The 26,615-nt window shown below is 34.4% G+C and overlaps 1 protein-coding gene across 1 annotated transcript; it reads right to left on the bottom strand.

Moving 5' to 3' along the window:
* Positions 1-2,328: 2,328 nt before the first annotated feature.
* LOC123544398 (receptor-type tyrosine-protein phosphatase kappa-like) lies at positions 2,329-17,524 on the bottom strand. The gene is made up of 13 exons (XM_053522727.1): positions 17,485-17,524; positions 16,809-16,936; positions 16,332-16,457; positions 15,938-16,086; positions 11,052-11,187; positions 10,252-10,380; positions 9,299-9,404; positions 9,046-9,122; positions 8,581-8,715; positions 8,020-8,148; positions 4,598-4,755; positions 4,248-4,383; positions 2,329-3,610 (listed from the first exon to the last, which is right to left on the bottom strand). Exons 1-13 carry the CDS (start codon positions 17,522-17,524, stop codon positions 3,533-3,535), a joined length of 1,527 nt encoding a protein of 508 aa, XP_053378702.1. The 3' UTR covers positions 2,329-3,532.
* Between the last annotated feature and the right edge of the window lie 9,091 nt (positions 17,525-26,615).

The following is a 26,615-nucleotide window of genomic DNA, read 5'->3' as shown; positions in this document are numbered from 1 at the left end:
CGAATTTGCTGAAATTTTCATAAATTAATAACAAAGATAGCCAATGTGTGTAAAAATTCAAAAACTGTTATTGTGTTATTTGGCAAAACATTAATGTTGCGTTAGAAGTCTTTTTAACAAATATTTTGTACCAGTATAAAGTCACTTGACATGTTGGAATGTTTAACTCGTTTCGAACGACAAAGATTATAATAGATAAAAATTCAGAAGTATATTAAGCAATATTACCATTATTATTATTTTAGCTATGAACGGGAAAGAAATAATTTGTTTATAGATATATCAACCGTTGTGATTTACCTATTCTTATGAACATATGAGATATGAACCAAAGGCATTCAGCTGAAGGTTTTACGCGTTTACATATGACTTGTATGGAATTAATACACTATTTGCCTAACGCTTCTGGCTTCCGGTTTTTTATTCATCTGAAAATATACCCATTATATTATACCAAGCATTTTAACAGTTAATTGTCCCGTTTTGATTTGGTCCGTAAGAGTGATAGTCTCTTGTCCCTTGTAATCTCAGTAAAATGTTTATTCAGAATTTGAAACAGTCTCGGAGAGATCACGGTTAGCCACTCTTCTTGCTTGCATGGTTATTTATAAAATACTGCAAATATTTTAGTTAATATTAAGCCTCTCAAAAAGCACATTTTATCTGACGGCTAAAAAACAAAGAAAAATATCAAACAGGGAATGCCACGCACCAAAAACGCAGCCTCCCCAAAACGAAACCCCCAGCACGCAGACGCGTGCACCAAACACACACACACACTCACTCAAAACCAACACATAAGGACAAAACGAACAACACACACGCACACAAAGCCAACACATAAGGACAAAACGAACAAACAAAGGAACACAGTGGGGCACCGCCTTGGAACGGTCAGTGGCAAAAACACCACTGGGGAGCTTAAACCGGTTTATGGTGCACCTAACCTCACTCTTACCCCCACCATGTTCCAAAGACATGGGACAGTGTAAATAAAAGTAATCCCCTCCAGGTGAATCTCTTACACACGTACTGGAAACAAAAAGGCATGTCATGTAAAACACAAAAATGCTCGTGTATAAATATATAAAAACAAACCTTAAGAACCAAAAACGTATGTACTCAATGCCTTTTCAGAAGACAGAGCAACAAGAGAAACACCCTTAAGGGCCCGACGAAACAGGCCAGAAGACAAATATCAAAACAGTTCAGTCCTGGTAGGATTTAAAAACTGCTTATCATAGAGTCCTCCCCCTCTTCCGTCAGACGCAATCAAAGAGGGAAGCGTAGTGTCCAACTGTAAACGGGTTGAACACTAAACATGCGGTATGTCTCAAAACAGTTGGGTCGTAACCTCTTTTAATAAAACGTTTGATAATCTTTCCAAATACATTTGGAAAATTACCATGACCCAAGATCTTACGGAGTTTTTAAACCACATCCCCATAAAAAACGGGTTTAGAAATACCTTCTCGCAGAAGTGTCTTTAAATTACTATTGAATTTTAAAACTAAATCAGAATTACGATAATAAAATTTAGCAAAATATTTACGCAACCTATGTTCGGAGCCAGGAGGAATAAAAATGTTACTGTAGAAACAACCCTCTGGAGTTACTTCCACTGTTAATAAAGAAAATTTTTATTATGAGAAATATGACAGAACAACCACAAAGACGGGAGTCAGTGGAAAACGCGCTCTGTGGATTAGCACACATTTAGAGGAGTAGATTTGTGGTAGAGAAAGTCCAAGCTTTCAAAAGCAAGTCGAGAGAGCTTCAAACGAGGTTTCCATGGAAAAACGGTTTATAGCTAACTAGAGGCGGTTAACTTATTATTTATTTTTTGTGAAGGGAAGAATGAACTGAACACATTATCTTACAAGGATTTAACAACCTGAAGGATTTAATCTTAGCCAGATGACTTTCGAGCTGATATCGATTTGTTCACTGATTATATATTACTTACATGAAAATCGAGCTGCTTCATTTGAACATGTAGCATAGACTTCATCTTTAACACATAAGATAATGCATATTATTTATTTTTACTATTTCTTTGTTAGCTGTATGGACTTACGTTCATGATACACAGGCAGTTTTCCAGCATTAAATGAGTATGTCCACACGGATATTACAGACAACTAGGTTGTAACATCCATCCTCTTTATGTAAGCTGGGCGACTTTCCGTACATAAAGTGCAAACATACCAAAAAGTTTATGTATATATAATTTTATGATGACAGAAATAACCACTTTATTACAAAAAAAACAAAGACAAATATCAAACAAAAAAAATCCCACCTTTTTATGCTAATGGTTTATAAAACATATAAGCACAGCTAACATAAGAAATATATACATGAAAGCATAAAAAGCTGCTTTTGTGGAAGTGATGAGGGGAGGCAACAGTAACAATGACTTAGAATTACTTAGAATTAGAAAGAGTATTGTGCCTGTTGTTAAACACTATATAGTGTGGAAAACAAACAACAAGTCGAAGTAATATCAGACATTGTTTTTGAGAATGTATTGTGCAACACCTATCACGTCCCTACCCTGGAATATATTAAGTGGACAAAAAAACAAAACAAACTATTCATTGAATGGACTCAGTGATCCTAAAAGGACCAGAAATAATACAAATAAGTATAGAATGACGTGCTACACAACATGTTGGTAAAGTTATTCACACAAATATTATCATCTCGAGTAGGAAAAAGCACATGTATTGTTTTCCTGTTTAAATAGTATTGTTTTATGTATTCTGATTCTTTTGCCTTAAATATTGTTAAAATTATCTATTATTTATCAAAATTCATATTGCTTATTTAAGAAATAATTTATAGCAATATGAGCAAACCATGTAGTGTTTAAACACTATTTATGCACGATGGGTTGTTGTACGTCGGGCGTAATAATTTGTACGAAATTATTTGTACGACGTATTACCGCCCGAGTGTATAAATAGTGTTAAACACGGGTTTTCTATCAATTATTTCGATTCTAATATGCCCTTAATCTAAAACAGTAGATAAAATATAGAAAAGCTATTTCTTGGTCGCAACAAAAATTTTGATGTCATCGCACGTTAACGTGACGTCATTATAGCGTAAGACTGTTTTATCCAAGACAAGCATATTAGAATTTTAAATACATTCTAGTTAGTTGTCTTGTTAGGTTTTAAAGAAATAGGTCAGTTACACGGGTTCTTCTTTCACAGTCAGTAACTTAACTTTCAATGCATAATGATTTCAATGATGTATTCAATATACATATTCAATGTTAAAAACAAAATAATTTCATTTATAGATAAAAAAAGATCCTGTGCAAACCATATGTACAAAAGAGATTAGTATGGTATATAGTATAGTAAACCAGTAGTAAGAAAATAATTATTTACAGCACAGATTAAGAGAGCAAATGAAATCGACAATGATTGGCATAGTGTCACAAGTGTTTATCGTGGATTGACTATTAAATTTTTCTGGTTTTAAATCCTTTAAAATATCCTTTGAAAAAGCTTATGATTTCTCATGTAGCGAAGTTCGAGTAAGTGTTGTATATTTCCATGTAGGCAGCAATGCACTTGTAGCAAAACTTGAGTTGTTCCTGAAATAAGAGAATATTAAAATAAATCAATATAGATAAAACCGTTTATCATCTTAGTATATCCCTAAATGGTCACAAGCCTTTATTTGTTTAATATGAATTTAATGTTAAACTACATTGTACGATATAAAAACACCGAAGTGTAGTGTAATCACACAACCAAAGCAGGTTAAGTTTGACTATTTTTATTAAAAGACCGACGTTCCGGCTTCTATAGAGCCTTCTTCAGGGTACAGATATCATATACAATATTTCAAAAGTATAAAAATCCGGTGTTTTAGTCACGTGACCATTAGCTAAAAATAGAATCCGGTGTTTTTCTTAAATAAAGTATAAAGTTATGTACAATTGTATATATCATGGAAATAAAGTTGTTATAAAATAAATACATTGTACGATGTTCAGTGCAACAGGCATTTTATGGCTGTCAATTAATCTTCTTATTGTACATTGATTCTCTATCAGTACTGTTCTCATATCAACATAAAATTGAAGTATTAGCATTAACATCGAGTTAGAATGTTACTGAAATGTATTTATGGAATCATCATAAAAAGAACGTAAGCATTAAAGCCAAATCACACATTGTTTGCGACATACTATTAAATGTTGTACTTTAAGTGACTAAATGATTTACCACAGATGTAATCGACTGTTTTCGATGTGTTCTTATTTTCCTCACAGTATTTACAACACTGACTTGTCGCTCTGCCTCTAGTTTCTCTAGCAGTTTGTACACGACACAAAATAATCCAGACCTTTCGTAGCCGTTTCTTAAATAAACGTATTTATATATATTAATATTATATCTTTTACTATACCTTTATGTAAAACAAGAACAAAAACAGTGTCACAAACATAAATCTGCATTTTTTTTAAATTACAAGAACTGTATCATTTAAGGTTTACATTTACTGTCTTAGAAGTGAAAGAGATGAACATGGGAAAAGTGAATTTACATTAAACGAAGATTGAAATACATCTTACAAGCAGTGAACTACTATATGAGGCGTGTCCTCTGCTTGTTGGCTTATGTATTTTTCTATTTGTTTTATAAACTGGACAAATTCTTCCACGCTGTCTGGGACCTTCTCCGAATTTCCCCAGTTGTTGTATTGGAAGTGATAAACTGTTTTCTCCTCGCCCTGTGATCAAGATATAAACATTCCAGTTTGTTAAAATAAGTTATGGATTGACTGTTGTAAATTCATTTCTTATTTTGCAAATACAACTTCAATCTGTGATTCTTACTGAAAATAACAAGTGAAATAAGGAAAGAAGTGCTTAAAGATGTTTTTCACAATTATTTCTAGCGGACATATTTTTCTATACCTTTGCATATTTATAGATTGATGTATCACAAGTTAAAATAAAAAATAAAAATAATAGGTACCCGTGCTTCTTATTTCAATATTCAAAGTCTATTGCGAACACCAAATTGGTATTTTGGCGGAAGAAACAATACAAACATGTCATAATAAAACAAGTACAAACAGCTATTTTCTTAAAAATTCACTCTGATGTTAATGTTTTAGCATCCCAATTAATGAAACCACTATAACTATGCATAAAATGTCTACATATAGATATATTAACACAGAAAAAATACTCTTCAGAGATGTCGAAAGTATCAGAGGCTGAGAAAAACACAAAGGATTTTATTAAGATATGAAAAAATCTAGCGGACAGAATTTTACCAAATTTTGGATTATGTAAGCATGAACTAGGATAAAAAATACTAAACCAAAAAAATAATATCAACCCGTGCTTGTTTTCTAGAAAAATTAAAAAATGTTTACCCGACCCACAAAAGTATTTTTTCATTACCCCAACTACCTGAAAACATAAACATTTTTTTTACACAACAAATTGCACCATGTTAAGTTTTCATGCCTCTAGGTCAAATTTTACTCTTTGAGATACAGGGTACACAAGATTTCATGCCATTTACGTATATATTGGACTTAGTCAAGGGACATAAATCTGGGTTTACTGAGTGAAACCTCAAATAAAACCCCTGGTGCACAACCTCGTATGCTGAATTAAATTCTTGTATGCATTCATGACTCTATGCCTTTTCGAGGTACATGCGATACAAATTTTTAGGCGCTTTATGTACATTTTGACTGTCAAGGGCCATAACACTGATCTTACTACGTGAAATCCGGGTTGATCATAAAACGTATAACGACATTTTTAGCAAGTCACATTTGAACTTGAAAGAGATAGATCTACTTGACTTTATGTGACTGCGAGTCGGCTGAATAATTACTCGACGAAATAGTTTAAAGGCAAAGAGAATCAGAGAATCTCCTATAAAAGTGACCCCCCCCCCCCCCCCCCCACAAATACCAGACTTTTTAATCCCCAATATACAAGATCCTGTCTAGTCCAGTCTGATAAGGGTCCATAAAACCCCTGTAGACTTGACATGTAGCCTAATTATTGTCAGAGAATCATAAATTTTATTGCCTACAGGTAAATTGGTTATTTCCTGTGTTTTGCATTTTAGTAATTGAAATGCTGTTGTTTTTTTTTTAGTCTTTTTTCAGAATGTACACAAAATTATTTTAATTGATAAGATACTAATTTTGATTGCTCAGTCATGTTGAGTAATGTCCTGGCCAATTAAATTATAACTCTTATAGCAAAGCAATTCTCACTATAAAATAATTATTCAAAATTTAATAAGAGAAATTACAAGTTTGTTTATTCAATGATTATGATCGTTTTATCAAAAGTAACAAAATAAAAACGAAAAAAAAAAGAAGATAATTGCTGGATTTTATTAGAAATTAAAGAAACGTTCAGTTGCATTTTTAATACATAAAGAAGGTATATAAACAGAAGGCTGTTATATATTAAAACTGCTTAATTCCTCTTGTGTTGTCTAAATAATGTTAACTTTCTTTTATGTATAATAAAATCCAGCAATAAAGATATATCATTGTTCAAAATACAGAATAATTTATCACTTCTAAAAGCTATGTGCCTGAATGCATTTTTTATAGTTTTGATAATAAAAAACAGCAATAACGAGATGTAATTGTTAAAAAACTTACTTTATTAAAAATATGATAAAAACACTCTTGTATCTTATCACTTTGTTTATTTAGCCCTAATTCAATCAAACTCTCTAAACTCGTTATAAAGGTGAGAACTGATTTGCTATAAAGGTGAGAGATATCACCTGCAATTTATTTACTGCACAGTAGCTATACAGTAGCTTATTATGATAAACAGAAGCAAGTCTACCAATGGTCCCGACTTGTGTATTGGCCCTTATCGCCAATACGCAGACCTTATCATCTCCATAGGCCACATACCTGGCATACCAGAATCAGTGTCTTTACCTTGGCTGTTTACAATGTTTTCGATTCGAGCAAGATGAGTTCTTGGACACAAAGTTCCGACGACTACTCCTCCAATAAAACAACTTCACTTTGAAAGGTTGAATATGCACGACCTTTATTGTCAGTATATACGGTATTTTTGCGCAAGTGCGCTGCATATCCGAGTATTATGCACTTTCGGCGGCGAATCGTGAAATTTGCTTTAAAATACAGTGGTTATCGCATGCTGCGCGATTGAGTTGCGCACAAAATATTGTGATGGACTCCTTTAAAAGAGAATGATTTAGTAATAGTGTTAGTTTTATTTAGATACAAGTTGAAATGACAAGACGCAAAGACAATCGAACGACAACAGCTATACAGTCATTGGAAAGCTTCCATGACATCACCCAGTCGTTCATTTCTGATATGATTATTCTAAAACATTATTTACGGGAAACCGATGTATATAAATTTAAAGCGTTTATTTCAACGATTAATGTTCATTTAAATCAGGGTTTAAAGAATATTTTTACTTACTGAATACATATATCTTTAACTGTGTTGTTCTTCCTGAATAAATTAACATGGTAATGCACATCTGAGATAACATGTCTGCATTGTTACTAACCTACCACTTGATAGAAGATAACTTCAAACTTCTGTTTGAATATGTTGAAATACATATCCAACTGTAAATGTTTAAATGACGAGCAATCCAGACTCAGGTTTACGGTAACACTAACAGCTTTCAGTGATAATCAATGTTTGAAACTACGGCCATTTTTTGAGTAAACTACTCGTGTATTATATAGTGTCACCTACAGACATTGATGCTAGGCATAAGACAGATAATTATTTAACTAGTTGGGTGCTCACCAAACGTTCTCTATTCAGTAACATACAATGTTGCATTTGACAATATTGGAACCTGCGATCTCCCGATTTCGGGGCATGCGCCGTAAGAACTTGCTTATACTAATATTGTAGAGTAACACACATTTCAAGTAACGTTTGATCTTTAATCTTTTGATCGGTTTGTTTTTAAAATATTTTTCTTTCAGTTTGACATCTTACCTTCATCTCATGTTGAAAAGACAATTTCTTCAAGACATACTGTGATTTCGTCTCACACTTTGAGCTTGTAACAATAAAATTTCCAAATGTGTACGTCTCATTATCAGCAGGAAGATATTTTCCAACGTCCTGAAAACAGTTTTATTTCATTCATTGTAATAAAAAATTGCATGTTTCGAACCTACATCGGTGAGTGGCAAGTGATTCGAAGTCGGCAATATTAACCAGTCAGCCACGGAGGCCCCTTTGTCATTTGGACGCAGTGAGTTAAATAAAACTCAATTTTCTGTAATGTCTTTATTTAGCGTTGTTAAATGTCAGATAAACTGACGTCTGTAACGCTGATTGCAGAAGGAATAGGTAACCATTCTGTTAGTGTATATATACGAATATTTGCCATTGTTGCCATTTTATAGTCAAAGGGTATCTACATTTACTTTTGGTCTAGAACATAACTTGAATATAACTCCGGAGTGTATCAACTTGAAATATGTACTATCACAATAATATTGAAAATTGCTAATAGTAAATTTAGACAGAAACCTAAGCTGTATGTATTACATTGTTTTTATAGTGTGGCTCCTCCAGTGCAACAACACATGTACAGTTTTGTTGATAAATCATACTGAGAAAGTCTTCCGTAGTCCGTGGAAGTGGAGACTGAGCAGCAATAAACTGGTTCTTGATTTTGAAACTCTGTAATTTTAATAACTTAGTTTAGTCATGTTATTATATATACATATGAGATGTAAAAACAAAAAAGGCACCTTCGAAGACCTCAGCGGCCTCGAAGCACTGTATGCATAGCTGTTTTAATGAACATACAATGTATAAGACAAACATGTTCTATTTTATTACGTTTAAAGCAAAAACATATATATTTGACTACTAAATATCTTATGCTTGGAGACAATATCTGATAACTAAACAAATTTAAAGCACTAAAAGTCCTTTCAGGTAAGTCGAAGGGCATGTTCATTTTCGTCAGGACATTAAACTTATATAGAAACATACTGTTTGTCTTACATTTATGAAAACAGCGTTGATATAGTCGTGCTGTCCATCTTTCCTGGAAAGGTACAAACGTACTCGACTGCTGTCAGCTTGAAATATAAATTAATCATTAATTATGTTGACAATAAGACAGACAGTTATCGCTTATATATTGTCTAGCAAATATAATTTGATTCAATTACATAAAACAAGAGTATCTTGATATTTAACATAATCAAGTATCAAATATTTCCATACCAAACGATTCGCTGATCAATTAAATTACCAGGTATATCAGAATGCCGTCGGTTCCTGTCCTTATATTTCTTTTTATTTTCTGTACGTGCTTCGATGTCTTCTTTGCTCTCGATGTCAACTTCCTTTCGTAATGTCTTTGAAAAAATACACTTTTATTAATGACATGATATATGCTTGCTTTCTTTAAACTGTCTTTAGTTGATGTTTTCTTTTTTCCGTACTTGGATTCAGATTTGTTATATTTTCTGGTTCTTAGGGATCACGGAATCCATTCAACTTCAGCTTAAGCCGGTGCTAGGGGGCGTGAGAGGTGTTGCACCTTCATTATCCCTCATGAACAGACTCAGTCACACCGAGTCTGCTATAATTCTTCTTAGTTACATTCTTTGCTTCCAAAGGATCATTTTACAGATTTAATTAACTACCACAACAGCAATTTTTAAGTGCCGTATGGCGGCTGTAAAAAGTCTCCCCGTACTTGGATTCAGTTTTGTCATATTTTCTGGTCTTTTGGGGTCAGCTAGTATAACAGAGTTCCGCTTTCCCGCTTAATCCGGTGCTAGGGGGCGTCAGACGTATTGCACATTTCATTATCTCTCATGAACAGACCCAGTCAAACCGAGTCAGCTATTATTCTTCTTGGTTGCATTTTGTTTGCTTCCAAGGGATTTTTAACAGATTTTATTTGTATGCATAAGATATATAAAAATATGTATTCAAAGTACTTTAACCACAAGAATGGAAAAAGTCTCTTACGCAAGAATCTACTACACAGGAATATTTTTATCAATATAACTGTTACTATGTTTCCGAGTATTCGAATCTATAATAAATTTGAATACGAGTTGCAGAATGCAGTGTCCATTCCGGGTAATAGAAATTGTCCAATAGTTTGAGTTGTGACTGATTAAAATTGCATTGGAACACTCATTACAAGGCATTATCTACAAATGTATCGATACATTGTCTCCCTTTAACTACCTGGAAAATTTTTGTGAACATCCTGTCATCTGTCTCGTACATAATACTTTGTATCTGCTCAGCTGTCAGTGCCTCGCAACCAAAAGAAAGTGAGTGAACCAGCGATTTGTGAAGAAATGTGTACTGCTCCTATAAATTAACAAATATAATCAGTCGGACGATATGTACTTTGAGAAGTAACTAAACAAGTCTCAATCTACTGCATATCACGGGATTGGGTTTATTGACAATATACAAGGTACACATCCAAATATGTCATGCTTGAAATCATGCATGCATAAAAAAGCTGTTAATTTACATACTAATCACGAAATGTAGCATTCAAAAATTATCAACCCTTCTAATGTTTGATAATCAAAGCATAATTGTTTCCCTTTTGCTAAGATGTTGTTTGTAAAAAATGATCTAACAGAAATAGAAATGCCGCATTTTTATAAAATTTTAATAACATTTTCATTTTCAGTTGTAACAGCTACATCATTTGTATTGTATTGTATTGTATCGTACTGTATCGTACTGTATTGTACTGTATTGTATTGTATTGTATTGTATTGTATCGTATTGTATTGTATATATGGCAGAATAAAATAAAAAATCTATAAGGAAAATGGATCAGCCCCTTCTTAAATGTTTGAAAAAGGGGTTGGTAGATATATAAGATAATCCTGAAAAGACTTACCATATACCCACTCATTCCATTACACACTTACATAGGTTTGGCTCATATATATTTACAGCGAGCGTTTCATACCTACAATTACAGTGGTCTGTGCCATATCAATATCTATATTTATACTTACAGCAGTCTGGACCATATTGACCCTTTGCTCCCTCATCCTGTTAACACAGTTGAATACATTAACAGATCCTTCACACTTGCCTTCTTCTGTAAGCTGGTCTAAAGCAATATAAGTCCCCGTTCTACCTATACCAGCACTTTTAAAATCGTGGAAAATAAATTTAAAGACTTTCATACGCGTAACAATTGTACGTAATATTACAAAATGTGCATTGATATGTTTAAAATCGATGACTTGTGAATAAACATTTCAAAAACAACAAAACAAGACAACCTAAGCATACACTTACGTAGAACTTTCTTTCAATTTACTGAGTAGGTTTTATCACATTTTCCTTGCTCATTACATATTAACAATATCATTAATTACAAAACAGAACATATACCCTATGCAATAAAGCAAGAAGGGTCACAAGGTCTTTAAACGTCAATGAATGCCCTCCCTTAACGAAAACACATATCCAATTCGATTGGTTGTCAAAATCAATAACTTAAATTAGCAAAAAAGCAACATTTGTGTCTTGGTTGCTTTAAGACCTTATAAGAAAAAGAGAATGGCTTGAAGTGGTTGAAGAAGTTGGTGCCAGTTTTCGCAAGGAAAAAAAGTGAGTGTATCAGCGATTTGTGAAGAAGTGTGAACTAGAATACAAATCACAAGGGATGTGATTGGGGACTTGTAATGGTCCGTTTACTGTGTGTAATTAGTCGTCTGTAAAGTATGTAAACTCGGTGGTTTTAGTCCATTAGTAAGTATGTAAATTAAATTCATTTCATTTATTCCATCAGTCAACTACATTAGAAATGGGAAATAACTGATTCTTTACATGTTAATGGGACTGATTTTATACTCTGTCTGAATGATATTGGACGCTTTCTTTTCAAACAATTTGTGCAAAGTTTGTTACAGAGAAATATTATGTTAAGGTGGAATGCGCCTATTTTGAAGTTATCTGGTTTCGTTTCGAAATTTTGATTAATATAAAATTCAGCATATTCCTCGTAGACTGCGGATTTTACTTTTTTTGATATTTCTGTAACTTACTTCTCTACAAACCTTCAAACACGACCATTGACGTCCATTTTTGATGAACCATGATTTCACGTCCGTCAGACTGTTTTCTAAAATCGTTCTGTTCAGTCAACAAGTATCGATTTGCTTGTTTCTCATCATATTTTCATTTAAAAATGTCTTTGAAATGGTGTATAATTTGTGGAGATTATTTTAACGTTGAAGTCGATATTTACGTTACAGTGACGTCAGAGCGACAAATATTACGTTTAGTTTTGAATAAACCTTGTCTCATGTAAAACCCAAACGATAGAATTTGACAAAAAAACTAACATGATCATGAAAACTTTATTTTCTGTCGATTGAAGGAATAAAATTATGGGGTCACCGAATTCATTATCGCGTAATATTACGTTACGCTACCCCTACCTAGAAATCACAAGATAGCGCAATTGAGTATTTTTCATGTATCTCCTCCTTCTAGGATAAACTCTACTATTTTATTTTTCCTAGTAAAATTCAATCAAAATAGCCTTTAAAACTCTGTTACATTTATTTAGCGAAATAATATCTGTGTAGAACTCATATTTTAATGTTTATATTATATTCGATATATGAGAATGCGACAAAATCAACACCCCGTTACCCTTTGCGCTGAATTACATTACTCTACTCCTACCCCAGATATAAAATGCGTAAATAAATGGATTTTCTGATTCTCGTGATCAAGACAAACTCATCTTTAACCTATTTAGGTAGAATTTAATCAAAAGAGGCCTTTACAACTATCAATGATTCCATTCAACGTTACAAGTGAAATGAATTATCTCGCAAGTTAATGATAATACATGAAAACTCATGTATCGGTGCACATTAAATTGTTAACATTTACAAAAATAAATTAAAAAAAAACAACGACAGAATATAGTGAAAATCCTTTATTTGAATTATCTCAACCTTTTAATGTTAACAAGTACCAGTATAGAATTCCATCACATGCCGCTATTTCCGTGACGTATTATCTTTGCGTAAAAAATTGTTACATAAAGAATTTTATGCATATAATAGAACTGAGGCAAACAAAAATAGGCCTACATTATAAATATATGTCATAGATATCATATTAGTTAATATAGGTGTATTCTTAATGAAGCAGATTCGAACAACAACCAGTCTTCAGAAAATAATACTGGGGTAAACAGAATCTGGCCAACCTCGGCACAGTACGAAAAAAGTAAAACGTAGGTGAAAATGAGAAATATTCATTTTAACATATTTCGGAAAAAAGTGCTAATACAACTTTTTAAAATTTAGAAGGCCTTTATGTAATTATAACATCATGTTCGAGTAAACATTATTTTATCTAACTTTATTACAAATTTTACGTTTTGGAAATATTTCGATTGTTTGGAGAGTAGTCGGACACACCGATTTCGATTAAAGTGAATCCTCCTCATAACCGCGGGAAAACAGCATATTTGTTGTAATGAGCTGTTGCTCTGAAAAGGTTAATTTATTTAGCAACTTGGCTAGATAGAAACAGCATCCTTTCCAAAGAGGTTTTAGCTCTCCGGAGCTGTGTGTACAAATGTTATCCTTGTATTCATAGACACATAATAGAAACATATTCCATACATAATACTGTTTCCTAATATTAGAAACATACGAAATACGAGTAAAGGAAACATTCCATGACATAAAAAAAGAGAATATTTTTTAGCTCTGTTTTTCTACGCTACTGCGGGCAGTTAATCTAACCAGTGTTCCTGGATTCTGCATTCCCAACAAATAACTTCTATCTTCACCACATAAATCAGAGGTGGAGGACGAATGATTTCGGACACGTGCCTTCTATCAAATCGTCATGCCTACCCGGGGACCGAACTCGCGATCAGTAGATCTGCGCTCCTACTGAGCTAAGCGGCTGGGGTAAAAGAAAGAACGAAAGAAAGCAGCGGTTGTGACTGACACTCGCTGTAACTCAAAGAAACCTCTCTTATATCATGAATACTGAACTTGTAGAAGTTATGATGTATTTCCAATAGCGTCTGTGGTATAAAATTTCAAAAAATTGAAAAATTAACTCTGACTCGTAAAAACCAAATTCCGCCATCAAATTATGCGAACGTATGCGTGGAGCGGGTAATTAACCGGGCTAGCCCATGGCAACTTATCTTATGGTCAGACATTACTAGGGTGGTGAAGTAAGAAACGAAATAGTAAAAATGTAAGACCTCGGAATGTGCGTGCGTGCATATGTGCGTACTTAGGGAGGGTTAGGGATGATATTAAGAAAAACAAGATACAAACAACCTTTACTCCCTTGGAGGGGCGGTTGAGTCAAGGGTCAAACCTCTGAAATCGCAAACATTAGAATATTTGAATCTGTTGTATAATATTGATCAGTGGTACTGTACAATAATGATGCTTTCTGTTTGTGTTTCAAGTGTGAAAACTCCGAACAATAAACACAATTGCATATGCAAATATCCTTCATATTAGCAGTGTTTTAAAACGGAAAACGTGTTTATTGGTACTTTGAATAAGAAATATTTGAAAAAATAAGCTTTATCATATAGAAAGTATATTTAAAGCGGCTTTCGAAATTAACATGATCAGTATTTTTATGCAAAGTTGTCGTATTGGCGTATGTAATACATTCTGCATTCAAACCATTTCTCAATGAAGTCGCCAATTTTACAGTTGTGGACCTCTTTTGAAAGGAAAACTCTCTTTCTCAAGTTCCATGATTCGTTTCACGCCTGTAGTGAACAACTGATGAATGAGAATGTAAAATACTAAGATTTGAAAAGAGATATATCGGAAAGACAGCCAAACTAAGCTATGTTGTTATTTGGGGTTAGGGGTAGCGTAACGTAATTTTACGCGAAAATGAATTCGGTGACCCCATAATTTTATTCCTTCAATCGACAGAAAATAAAGTTTTCATGATCATGTTAGTTTTTTGTCAAAGTCTATCGTTTAGGTTTTACATGAGTCAAGATTAACGCAAACTTTTATTCAAAACTAAACGTCATATTTGTCGCTCTGACGTCACTTTAACGTAAATATCGGCTTCAACGTTAAAATGATCTCCACAAATTATACACCATTTCAAAGACATTTTTAAATGAAAATATGATGAGAAACAAGCAAATCGATACTTGTTGACTGAACAGAACGATTTAAGAAAACAGTCTGACGGACGTGATATCATGGTTCATCAAAAATGGACGTCAATGGTCGTGTTTGAAGGTTTGTAGAGAAAAAAGTTACAGAAATATAAAAAAAGTAAAATCCGCAGTCTACGAGGAATATGCTGAATTTTATATTAATCAAAATTTCGAAACGAAACCCGATAACTTAAAATTAGGCGCATTCCACCTTAAACGTTGCTAGAAAAACAAATTTTGTCTTGCCATACATTTAACGAGGGCTATTTCTGTGAAATATTCTTATGTTATTCTGCAATGTTCTGTACAACACAGAGATGTATATGCAATGTTAAACAAATTATTCGCTCTTTGTTTAAGTTTCTTGGTGAAAACAAAGAATTCAGACTGGCACGGATGACCAAACAATTTAAAAAAAGGTAACAGATACAAGACGAACAGTCCGTCATGTACTTGTTCATGTTAAAATCCAAGCATACGCTTTACGAGAAAACTACTTTAATTTATTTTTATAACACATACGAGTTTGTACTGAGTAAAAAATAATTAAAGTGTAAACAATACCAATCTACACAGTCTGGTCATGTGGTGCGATTGTGAATTAATGCTTTGAAGAGAAAAAGTAAAGAACAAAACTGTAATAACTGTAAACTATAAATAAGATGGTTCCTTTGTTTTCTGTATTATCCCATACATCAATTATACCTGCAATGGACTATAACTGGTCCACCTAAAATGACCGGAACTGCTTTCACCCTTTGTCGGAATTCTACAAGACTTGTAACCTCTAGCGGTACACCTTTATCAGGCCATGCCGTGTAATGTAGTTGCAGCAGGTTTCTCTCTTCTTTGCCCTTGCACAAAATATATCATGCTAAGTTAATTGATCATAAACGATAAAGTGATATTCTTAACTGAGATGAAGACGTGACAATATTAACGCCATGATTCATAATCAATAATTACGATATACAGGTCAATTAAATTTGTTTTCCAAACCTTAAAACTAAAGACGTCACAGCTATAAGTTCCAACTTTACTAGTAATTTGATATGTGCATGAGTTAATATTGGGTTCCAACAATCATGTTTCAAAATACCTTTGAAACTTCGAATGTTCTGACTGTGTACTCGGCATATTTTTCTACACTCAGACATTTCACTTTAACTTCTCCATACAACTCTTCTGTCTCCGATTCTGGCCAGTACTTCTCACACTTCATGCCCTATTTATGTATTAAAGCGTAAATTATTTTCGTTGTAACATCACAAACGTATTTGAATTTCAGAGTATGTAAAATTTATCCTATTGCTTATTTGGCTCTGTATATTACAAATACAAAAGAAATCCCTAATATAACAAACTTTGTAAGGCAAATGAATATTGATACCTTAGAAGTGTTTAGAAATTAATGTTTGTGGATTTTAAGTGTCTTTATACAAGCGTCAATGATAGTAATTATCTCAATAGGAATCTGTCTCAATAAAATGTATGACTCAAACAGACTGTTTACTGTAAAAAAAGTCGTTATTTCTCTAATTAAGTCCTAATGTAACAATATTTTTAAATCATTTACCGAAGCTTCACTGAGATTAGTCAGCATCACAATGATATCAGACTTCTCATTCCAAACCATAAGCCAGAATGTAGAGAAAGTATCGGTAGTCTTTGCAGTGGGGCCTAAATATATATCCAATTCAAATACTGAAATATGTTCAATAAAATCTACAAGAAGATATAACAATAGAACAAAACTGAGCAAAATGATAGCAGACTGGTTTCATTAAGACTTACGCAATGGTTGAAAAGTTTGAACGTACTTTATGATCTCAATGGACCAAACATGATAACTACACTATACTTTTATTTACATTACAGAAGAAGTGCTTTGAATATAGTTATTAAAATCAGAACAAAAGAGTGTGTGTTCAGATGTGGTGGATACAATGGCAGTACTACAACTGTTACACTGCAAACATACAACATGCATAAAGTATAAAGGATATAAGTATAAAGAGACAAACAGGGTCACAATCTGCTTCGAATAGAAAAGTACATTTACCTAAAGAGGCAATATAAGCTTTCCGTCTGTTGTAACCCTAGAAAGAAAAATAGCACAACATGATATAACGGTCCCAATATTGTGCCGACTTATTGTTTTGAAACATTTCAAAGACAAAACTTTCAGTTTAAAAACAGACGTTACATGCACCTCATTGTAGAACAGAGTTTCATTCAATATATAACAAGACCGTTGGACCAAAATGGGTCCAGTTCATCAACTTCAAGCATTGTTATCTTCACAGCTATTCTCTCGTAAATCAACCATTTCTGAAAAGTCTCTGTCGTCAATGTTTGACAGGATAGTACAGAATAAGTAATTATCTTTGATGAATTGCAGTGTACACTTGGCGAAAAGGGTACACTTGCGACAAAACAAAATCACGTTCAGTTCTACATACCCTACCAGCGACCTATCACAACGCTTAAAGTGTCCTCGAATTTCAAATTTTACAATGTCGCGAAAGCGTTGGTTTTACAGAAAGAAAAGGTACAACAGCTTTCCTTACAATTTCCCACAATATTTGCATGTTTACATAATCTGTATTCTGTACTCGGTTGGAAAAAGGTAAAAAAAAAAATACAGCCAGTTTATTTAAGTCGAAAAACTGCGGTCCGTATGTATTGTCGCCAGAAACAGTCTATGCTACCGTAACGGTTTAAGTACTGCTAATATATATCCCAAATACCCTCTAAAACATGGTTCTTGTTCTTCCTCCAGTTGCAGAGATGCTAAGTCGAAAACAGGATGTCGAGCCGGTGAACCATTTTTCACGTTGGAAGCAAGGAAATGCGAATAACTTTTAAACTGATTTTGTCGTGTTTCAGAACCTATTCTCCGTAACGGTATTTTTTCCGAATCTACTTGGAATGCAGTAAGTGTAACCAACAACATATCGCTTTGGGCTAGAGCTATTTACTGAAACAGGTATTTAGAAAATCTTGCAAACTTTCTTGTAATCTGGTCGAATAAATTAATCAATTTTCTATGCTCCGTAACGTCTATGTTCCGTAACATATTAGGAATCGTCACTCATGTGCAAAAGTACGCGCAAAAATGAGGTCACTGAGTTTTGTTAAAACTGGTTGGAATTCCAGAAACGCAACGGATACTTGTTTACTACTTTGGACTATGAATTTGGATGCTATTATGTTTGTTTAGTAAGGTAGGATTATTAGCAGATCAATCTTTTATTGTTTAATGCTAGTAGTTTTTAAAGATCCAGACACTGTTACATTTTGAAATAAGTGGAATCAATCGCTCTTGGAAATAAATGAAGTCCGAATCTGTATTACAGACTGTAACCGGTGATGCTTATACATAACACTCGTTCAGAAGTTTCGTTACGGAGAATTTTTATTGCGAGTATAATCACTGCCAATGTATGACAGTAATGTTTTAGTAGAACGTTTAGTATGTTTTCATTAATGTGTATTCGTAAAATATTACTTGTATCAAGAAATAATCAAAATAGCTAAAGAAGCGTATAAAGGAGACCGTTACGGAACATAGATATTTGCAGTATTATTTTAGATAAACCCTCCATTTAACTGTAAGACATACAGAACAGTAGCATTACAGCTCGATTACAATACGTCATTTTGGGACATTAACCAGTGTAAGTGTTACATGTGACATATAGGCAAGATCAGTTCGTTACAGAGCATAAAATTGCTGTTACGGAACATAGGAAGTAATTAATGTCCAATATTAGGAAGGACTGACAATGAATAGCTTATCAACTAGTCAGCGTAATCTTCTTGGAGTGTTTAGGTACAGTTTGATCGGTATCAAAGCATTTACTGATCATGAACAGACGCCGTCAAGACACGTTCTTCGGAATGTTTAGCACGAACTGTGTTACTTAAGCGTAAAAAAATTGTTTGCTTCCGGTATCCAGGCCTACCCTAAATTTTTGTCCCAACCCTAAATGTTTTTATGGCCTTGGAGAATACTTTTCTCAACTTTTCAACAAAATGTTGCAAAATTGCACTTGTTATGCTTTGAACATGATCAGTGATGTTAGAAATCAACCTACTGATGCTCTAAAGGCATACCCCCTTATTTGCATTCGTTTTTAACACAAGAATAATATCCGAAAAGCCTCATTTATAAAAGAATAAAATAAAAAATATGATCATGTTACCGGAAACAAAGAATTATTTTAGGCCTGATTTCATTTCCTTTTTATTTTGTCGAATGCCGAGCGACAACGGCCTTGGCGTTAGAAGCAGCGCACAGAAAACGGACAGAACTACTTGCGTAAGGAGAGAGCTAGAAAAAGAACAACGGATTACTTAGCTGAACGTTCTAATTTTTGAACATAGATTTTTCGTCTCTTAATTGTTTTGTTTCAGCTTGCACTATTGATTTTTTTCGGTTTTTATTTTATCTCATTTATTAGGTCTTGTTATATTTCTTTGCTAATCAAAGCTGTTAAACGTTTTTAGATCTTCATCAGACATTGTGGACGTGGCGGATTTTTTATGCTGGTAAATGAGTTTATCTCCACTATCACAAGTAAGTCTTCAACTGGATCAAAATATAAATTACAATCGCTATCTACATCACTTTCTAATAATGATCTGTGTTTTTAATACTAATGTCTTGTGAAGGAGAAGATTTACTACGTTGGCGTTTCCTTTGTTCGGCATTTGAGATCTGGCTCGAAACGATATTTCCTTTGTTCATCAATAAAATGTCAATTTTTACCTTCTATCATCTAAACTATGCACCCAAACTCTGTATTGCTTTTTAGTTTTATCAAGATTATTCCTATACAATAATATGAAACTTATCAAAAAAAAAAAATCATTACATTTTCCATCAGCTCAGAAAATTACCGAAATGTTTATTTGACAGGAAGTTTAAAAATAAGTTTTTCCTCGAAATAACAATCAAACGAATATCTATTTCTAGAGAAAAAATGTAACTAGTATATTTTGAATGGTTAAAAATTAAGTTAGCTGAAATGTTTGCTGTACTCGTTAAATTTTATTCGTTGTACGTTCTGGATTAACTCCTAAGCGGCATTCTTTTACTCAAAATGGCTGCTATTGTTTTCCATGTTTATGTCACTAGGTGTGAAGGAGTCGTCATATTCTGCTGCACTTAGTTAAGGAAGGGATTTTGGTAATGTAAACTATTGATATAATGCACTCTCCTTTATCTGCAGGGGACAAATTATGCATCGCCCTTCCATTCTTTTTATGCCCCCGAAGGTGGGCATATTAAAATCGCACTGTCCGTGCGTGCGTGTGTCCGTGCGTCCGGTAATTTATTGTCCGAGCTTTAACTCTTCCATCATTCAAGGGATTTTGAAATAACTTAACATAAATGTACACGCAAAACCCAGACCCCTAGCTCCAAGGTCAAGGTCACATTTAGAGGTCAAAGGTTAACATGGTCTGTTTCGTGTTCGGTCCATAACTCTGCCATCAATGAAGAGGTTTTGAAAAAACTTGGCATAAATGTTTACCATAATGAGACGACGTGTCATGCGCAAGACCCAGATCCCTAGCTCCAAGGTCAAGGTCACACATACAAGTCAAAGGTTAACAGGGTATGTTTCGTGTCCGGTCCATAACTCTGCCATTCATTAAGGGATTTTGAAATTACTTGGCATAAATGTTCACCCTAATGAGAGACGTGTCAAGAGCAAGACCTAGACCCCTAGCTCCAAGGTCAAGGTCACACTTAAAGGACAAATGTTAACATGGTGTTTTACTTGTTCGGTCCGTAACTCTGCCATTGATGAAGGGATTTTAAAATTACTTGGCATAAATGTTCCCTATAATGAGATGAATTGTCGTGTGCAAAACCCAGACCCCTAGCTCCAAGGTCAATGTCACACTTAGAAGTCAAAGGTGTTTCTTTTCTGGTCCAGATCCTGGGTCATGATTTGAAGAATCTTAGTAACGGACCACTAGGGAATGCCACATGTGAAATAACTAAGCTCTGTGCCTTTCAGCTTTAGAGAACATTTTTTATGTTTTTCCTATAGAACTCTAAGTAAATTCATGGGACCACGGGGCGGGACCAATATTGACCCTTAGAATCATAACTTGAACAATCTTGGTAAAAGTCCACTAGGCAAGATGCCACATACCAAATATCTAAGCTCTAGGTCTTCAGGATTCAGAGAAGATTTTTGAAATTACAATATAGTCATATAGAGAAATAAGCCCCGCCACCTGGTGGCCATGTTTTTTACCAAAACAAAATGACTTAAGCAATTTTGGTAGAAAGTCACCTCGAGATCATTTTACAAAATAGTTTATTAATCCGGCTAATAGTTTCTGAGAAGAAGAGTTTTAAAGATTTTACTTTCGGTTGCCATGCCAACCACAGTTTTGAATGGATTTTAATTCTCTGGGCAATTTTGAAAGGATCATCTCTGTGAAGTTTGGTGTAAGGATGCCCAGTGGTTTTGCAGAAGATTTTTGAAATTTAAAACATAGCCATACACGGAAAATAAGTCCCGCCTCCTCGCGGCCATGTTTTTACCGAAAAAAACAACCCCCCCCCCCCCCCCCCCAAAAAAAAATACAAAAAAACAACGGCTTAAGCAATTTAAGAAGAGGGTCGCCTAGAGATCCTTTCTACAAAATCCGGCTAACAGTTTCTGAGAAAAAGATTTTCCAAGATTTTCCTTTCGGTTGCCATGGAAACCTAAGTTCTGCATAGATTTCAATTCTTGGGGCAATTTTGAAAGAGGGGCACCCAAGGATCATTCCTGTGAAGTTTGGTGTAAATCTGCCCAGTGGTTTTGAAGATCTTTTTAGAAATTGTTGAGACACAACGGACGACGGACATCGAGCGGTCACAAAAGCTCTATCACCTTCAGCCCTTGGCTCAGGTGAGCTAAAAACCAAGTTTTAACACCAGCCACATCCTTTTTATGCCCTGACATCCATTTTTCAAAATTTATTGCCGAAAAAAGTACATCAATCACATTTATTTAAGGCACGAAATAATTATTCATCCCACCCTTCAATACCTTTGAAATACGGTGATACCTCGATTTCTTTAAACCTAGGATACACATACTAGTATGTAATAAATACTTACAACAAGCAAATATCTGATTACTAATGCCGTCTACACATTTCTTTTATTATCGTTTCGTGAATGTAGATTTTATAATTCAGCCTAAACATCTGTCACAAGACTTTTGTCTCTGTATCATTATTTACTTGTTTGTTTCCAAGAATGTAGAGATACATTTCACGGAAAAATCAATAATCATGGCAAGGACGATTGTGATATTAAAGTGCAACATGCAACATGCAAACATGCAACAGATGGCAAACAACAACTTTTAATAATGACCTTGGTCTATAAATCAGTATAATGCTTACAACATTTTCCTATAACTGCAACATCTAAAAGAGAATTTACCTTAAATCTACTCGAAGAATCTGTTGAAATAGCTTCATCATTTTGTCTGTTTTGAAATTGTGCACAAGTCAAAGTTTGTCCTCGGCAGTCTGATCAGTTCCTAGGCATTAAAGTATTTACTGCAAGGTGATTTGCATATATTTCGTTGTAACGTGTACGTTATTTAAGAACTGAATGCTATATTCTGTGCGTTTATACGGGTATAAACGACATTTGGACTTTTTGCAAATTCGCCTTCCGATAAAAATATATTTCCTGGTTTTTATTTAAAATATTTTTTAAGTCCAGTAAAATTTTATACAGTTGTGTCGTTTCAATTGTGATCTTTGACGTCAGAACAATTAGTTAAAGCTATAATTAAATGTTCTTTTTGAAATTGTTGGCGTTTAAGTTTGAAAGAATTTTTGGAACGACGCCATTTTATTATTATTATACCACATTTATTAGCACTCTTTTCATACAAAATATGTGCGTTTAATAGTGCTTTACAAAGACATTAAAGAACATATACATACATATATATACATGTAAATACATTGGTAAAAGATTAAAAGGAATAGTAATTAAAACAAGATCATCTTTAAATTTTGCTCAACGTTAAATCACATTACATACACTATTGAAGGACAGCAATCTCTTCCTCAACATAAAACAAACCTGTCATGATTTTGTTATTTTTGTTTGTTTGTTTTGGGTTTAACGCCATTTCAACAGTATTTTAGATTTTGTTATTTTATATAACATGTGTGAAAGAGATGTGTTTTCAAAGTTTTTTAAATGAGGACAGTGAGCTTGAATCTCTGATGCTTGCTGGGAGGGCATTCCAAAGCGTCCGAGCTGCATGCTTGAAACTTCTGGCACCATACTTTACTGTTCGATTCCTCGGTACAACCAGAGACACCGGGCCATTTGCCGACCGTAAGTCTCTACGAGGCTTGTACATGCCCCGCATATCGACAATGTACTTAGGAGATGCATTGTGCATGGCTTTGTATGTAAGAGTCAAGATTTTGAATTCATTTTGGTGCTGAACCGGGAGCCAATGCAACTCCTTTAAGACTGGTGTGATTAGATTGTATCGCAAAGCCTTGGTTATGATGCGGGCCGCTGTGTTTTGTAAACATTGAAGTTTTGCAGTGTGTCTTTGGAAATTCCATACAGCAGCGAGTTACAGTAGTCTACTTTCGATGTAACCAGAAAGTTCACAAGAGACTTGGTAGCAGCAGCTGTGATGTACTGCCTAATGTGGCCTGTTTGCCGAAGTTGTGCATAACTAGCTTTACTTAAAGAGTTAACATGCTGTGTCATAACCATGTTTGAACCCATTCTTCACACAAATTGATGATTTAGTCCTACTTTCACGCACTATCTTTGTGTATTTTTGTGTGATTCGTGTGAAACAAAATGACCTCAGTTTTATCAGTAGTGAGCTTCAGCATGTTCTGATGCATCCAAGAGACTATCTCTTTGAGACAGATCTCAATTCGAGATAGGGCTTCATGTTGGTAGGAAATATTTTTTGGCTCAAACGACAAGTATAGTTTGAGTCATAAGCATAAAAGTGATGGTTCAATCCATGGCTTCTGCAGACTGAACCGACGGGTTTGTGTACATGATATAGTTTTTTCGGTCCTAGGACAGATCCATATGGTGCACTGTATTTCATGTGGACTGGAGTAGACAGTTCGCCATTTACTGAGACTGTTTGGTAGCGGTCATTCAGATAAGAAGTCATCCACTCTAGTGGTTTTCCAATGATCCCGAAGTCCTTTTCCAAGCGTTTTAGCAACGTTTCATGGTCGATAGTAACGAACGCAGCTGATAAGTCAAGCATTACCAAAATTGTGATTTCGTTTTGATCCAGGGATTGAAGAATATGTCATTTTGAACTTTGAGAAGTGCAGTTTCTGTCGAGTGATGCTTTCTGTATGCAGACTGGTGCTGTTCATGTAGGTTCTTCGAAGTCAGGTGTGGCACTCAACTACTACTTTTTCCAGCATTTTTGAGACAAAAAAGGTAGGTGTGATACAGGCCTGTAGTTCTTTAGTTCATTGGAATCAAGGTCTGTTTTTTTTCAAAAGAGGACTAACATGAGACTTTTGAATTCTTTTGGAACATATGCAGTTTCTGTCGAGTGATGCTTTCTGTATGCAGACTGGTGCTGTTCATGTAGGTTATCAGACACGGACTTTTTTGTAGTCAATTGGTCATCCGTATCACGTCAGCCAGTAAATGGTGCGTGCCCATGACGTTACACACAAATCAAATAATTGGGTTCTCCTGTATATTTTTTGGTAAAATAATCTTAGCAGGCTGGGCATTTCTCCCAGGGGTATATCATCTCGATTGGGATTAAAGGCACTCGCTACAGTTTTTCCGGACGGGTCGATATTTACCCCAACACCGTGCCAATTTGGTTGTGTTTCTAAGGTAGAAGGGTACACTTAGATGCGAAAATTTTGGGCACGGACGGTCTTACATGTAGCGAGTCGCAATATTGCACTTCCCTTATGAGCAGAATCAGGGTGGCCATTTTATAAATTGCGTGCATGTTTTATGCTTTTAGTTTTTAAAATGAAAATAAAAAATGTTCTCACTTAAGGGCTGGAACCAGCAATTTCCCGCATAAAAGCCATGTGTTGTAACCGCTGAGCCATCGATACGAACGACAAGTAAGGGTTTCACTTACAATACTAATAATGACATTTAGACACTTAACCAAAATTTATTTCCGTAAAACATATGGATAGCACAGAAGTTGGGCCGAATATTATAATATCGAACGCACAGAGCGTATAATGTATGCACATTTGACAGGTTAAAAAATAGCACAATAAAACTGATCGAACATTTTTACTTTAAATGGACATTTTTGAAACAAGTGATTATATTATTTACGGAGCCAATCGAGCGCGCACCATTAATGACATGCACGGACTTCTCATGCTTCTACTGCATTGTTACGGCCGCTTACGCATAACCTGTAAGTTTAAATTTAATCTCTGACGACTGCGTAAGTGTGTCGACTCTTTGGCTTAGTGTTTAGAGCATTGGACTAGCACTCTAGCGACCCGGGTTAGAATCCCACCACAGGCACTTGGGACTTTCCGTCATAAAATTTTTTCGTGTAAACAATAGAAGTAGGACAGGTTTGGTAATTGTTATATACCTCTTAAGTGGTCTATAAGGTGTTTATAGACCTGATCGAAACAAAGAGGCCGGTATTGTCCGTAAGTATAGTCTCGTGAATATTCCGTATGTTTCCGTAAATTAATTTTCGGTGTCCGAGCCTAAATAACGATATAACTATTGAAAAGCCAATTATATACCATCATGTATCATGTGCAGATATAGCTGTGCGGACAAAGCGTTTTACCACTAATCTCAGGGTTGTGTGTTCGAGTCCTCTATCTGACCAAATTGTTTTTGTTTTTATTTTATCTCTAAAATTATCATGATTTATCAACGAAATACTCTACTATCCATCAACATTCATCTACGTACATAAAACCGTTCTACAAAATGTTGTTTAAAATCTTCAGGACCGGACAAGTATTCATTCATTCATTCCTTCGTTCATTCAACGGACAATTCAAAGAATTGTTGTTAACGACACAAAATGAAATGTTTCGTAAAAAATGTAAAATAGATACAAATACAAACACGGAATTATATTAAAAAAAGTTAGAAATGAATTCGAACCTCTGGTAACGCGATTCCAAGTCGGAGGGCTTACCACTACACCACTGTGCCGTTGGTTATCTAAGTTGATTATTTTGGTAAATCTAGATATTTTCCTCTATTCTTGGAGGAGTTCATTTAGTTGGTAAATTCATGGTATGAAACCCTAGATATTTTCAATACACAAAATATCGCGTAAAATTACGAAAACGCCCGAAAATATTGGCGAAGATTAATAAG

This window comes from Mercenaria mercenaria, chromosome 14 (genome assembly GCF_021730395.1).
Source record: "Mercenaria mercenaria strain notata chromosome 14, MADL_Memer_1, whole genome shotgun sequence".
NCBI classification, from domain to species: domain Eukaryota; kingdom Metazoa; phylum Mollusca; class Bivalvia; order Venerida; family Veneridae; genus Mercenaria; species Mercenaria mercenaria.
This window is presented reverse-complemented; position numbering and strand designations above follow the sequence as displayed.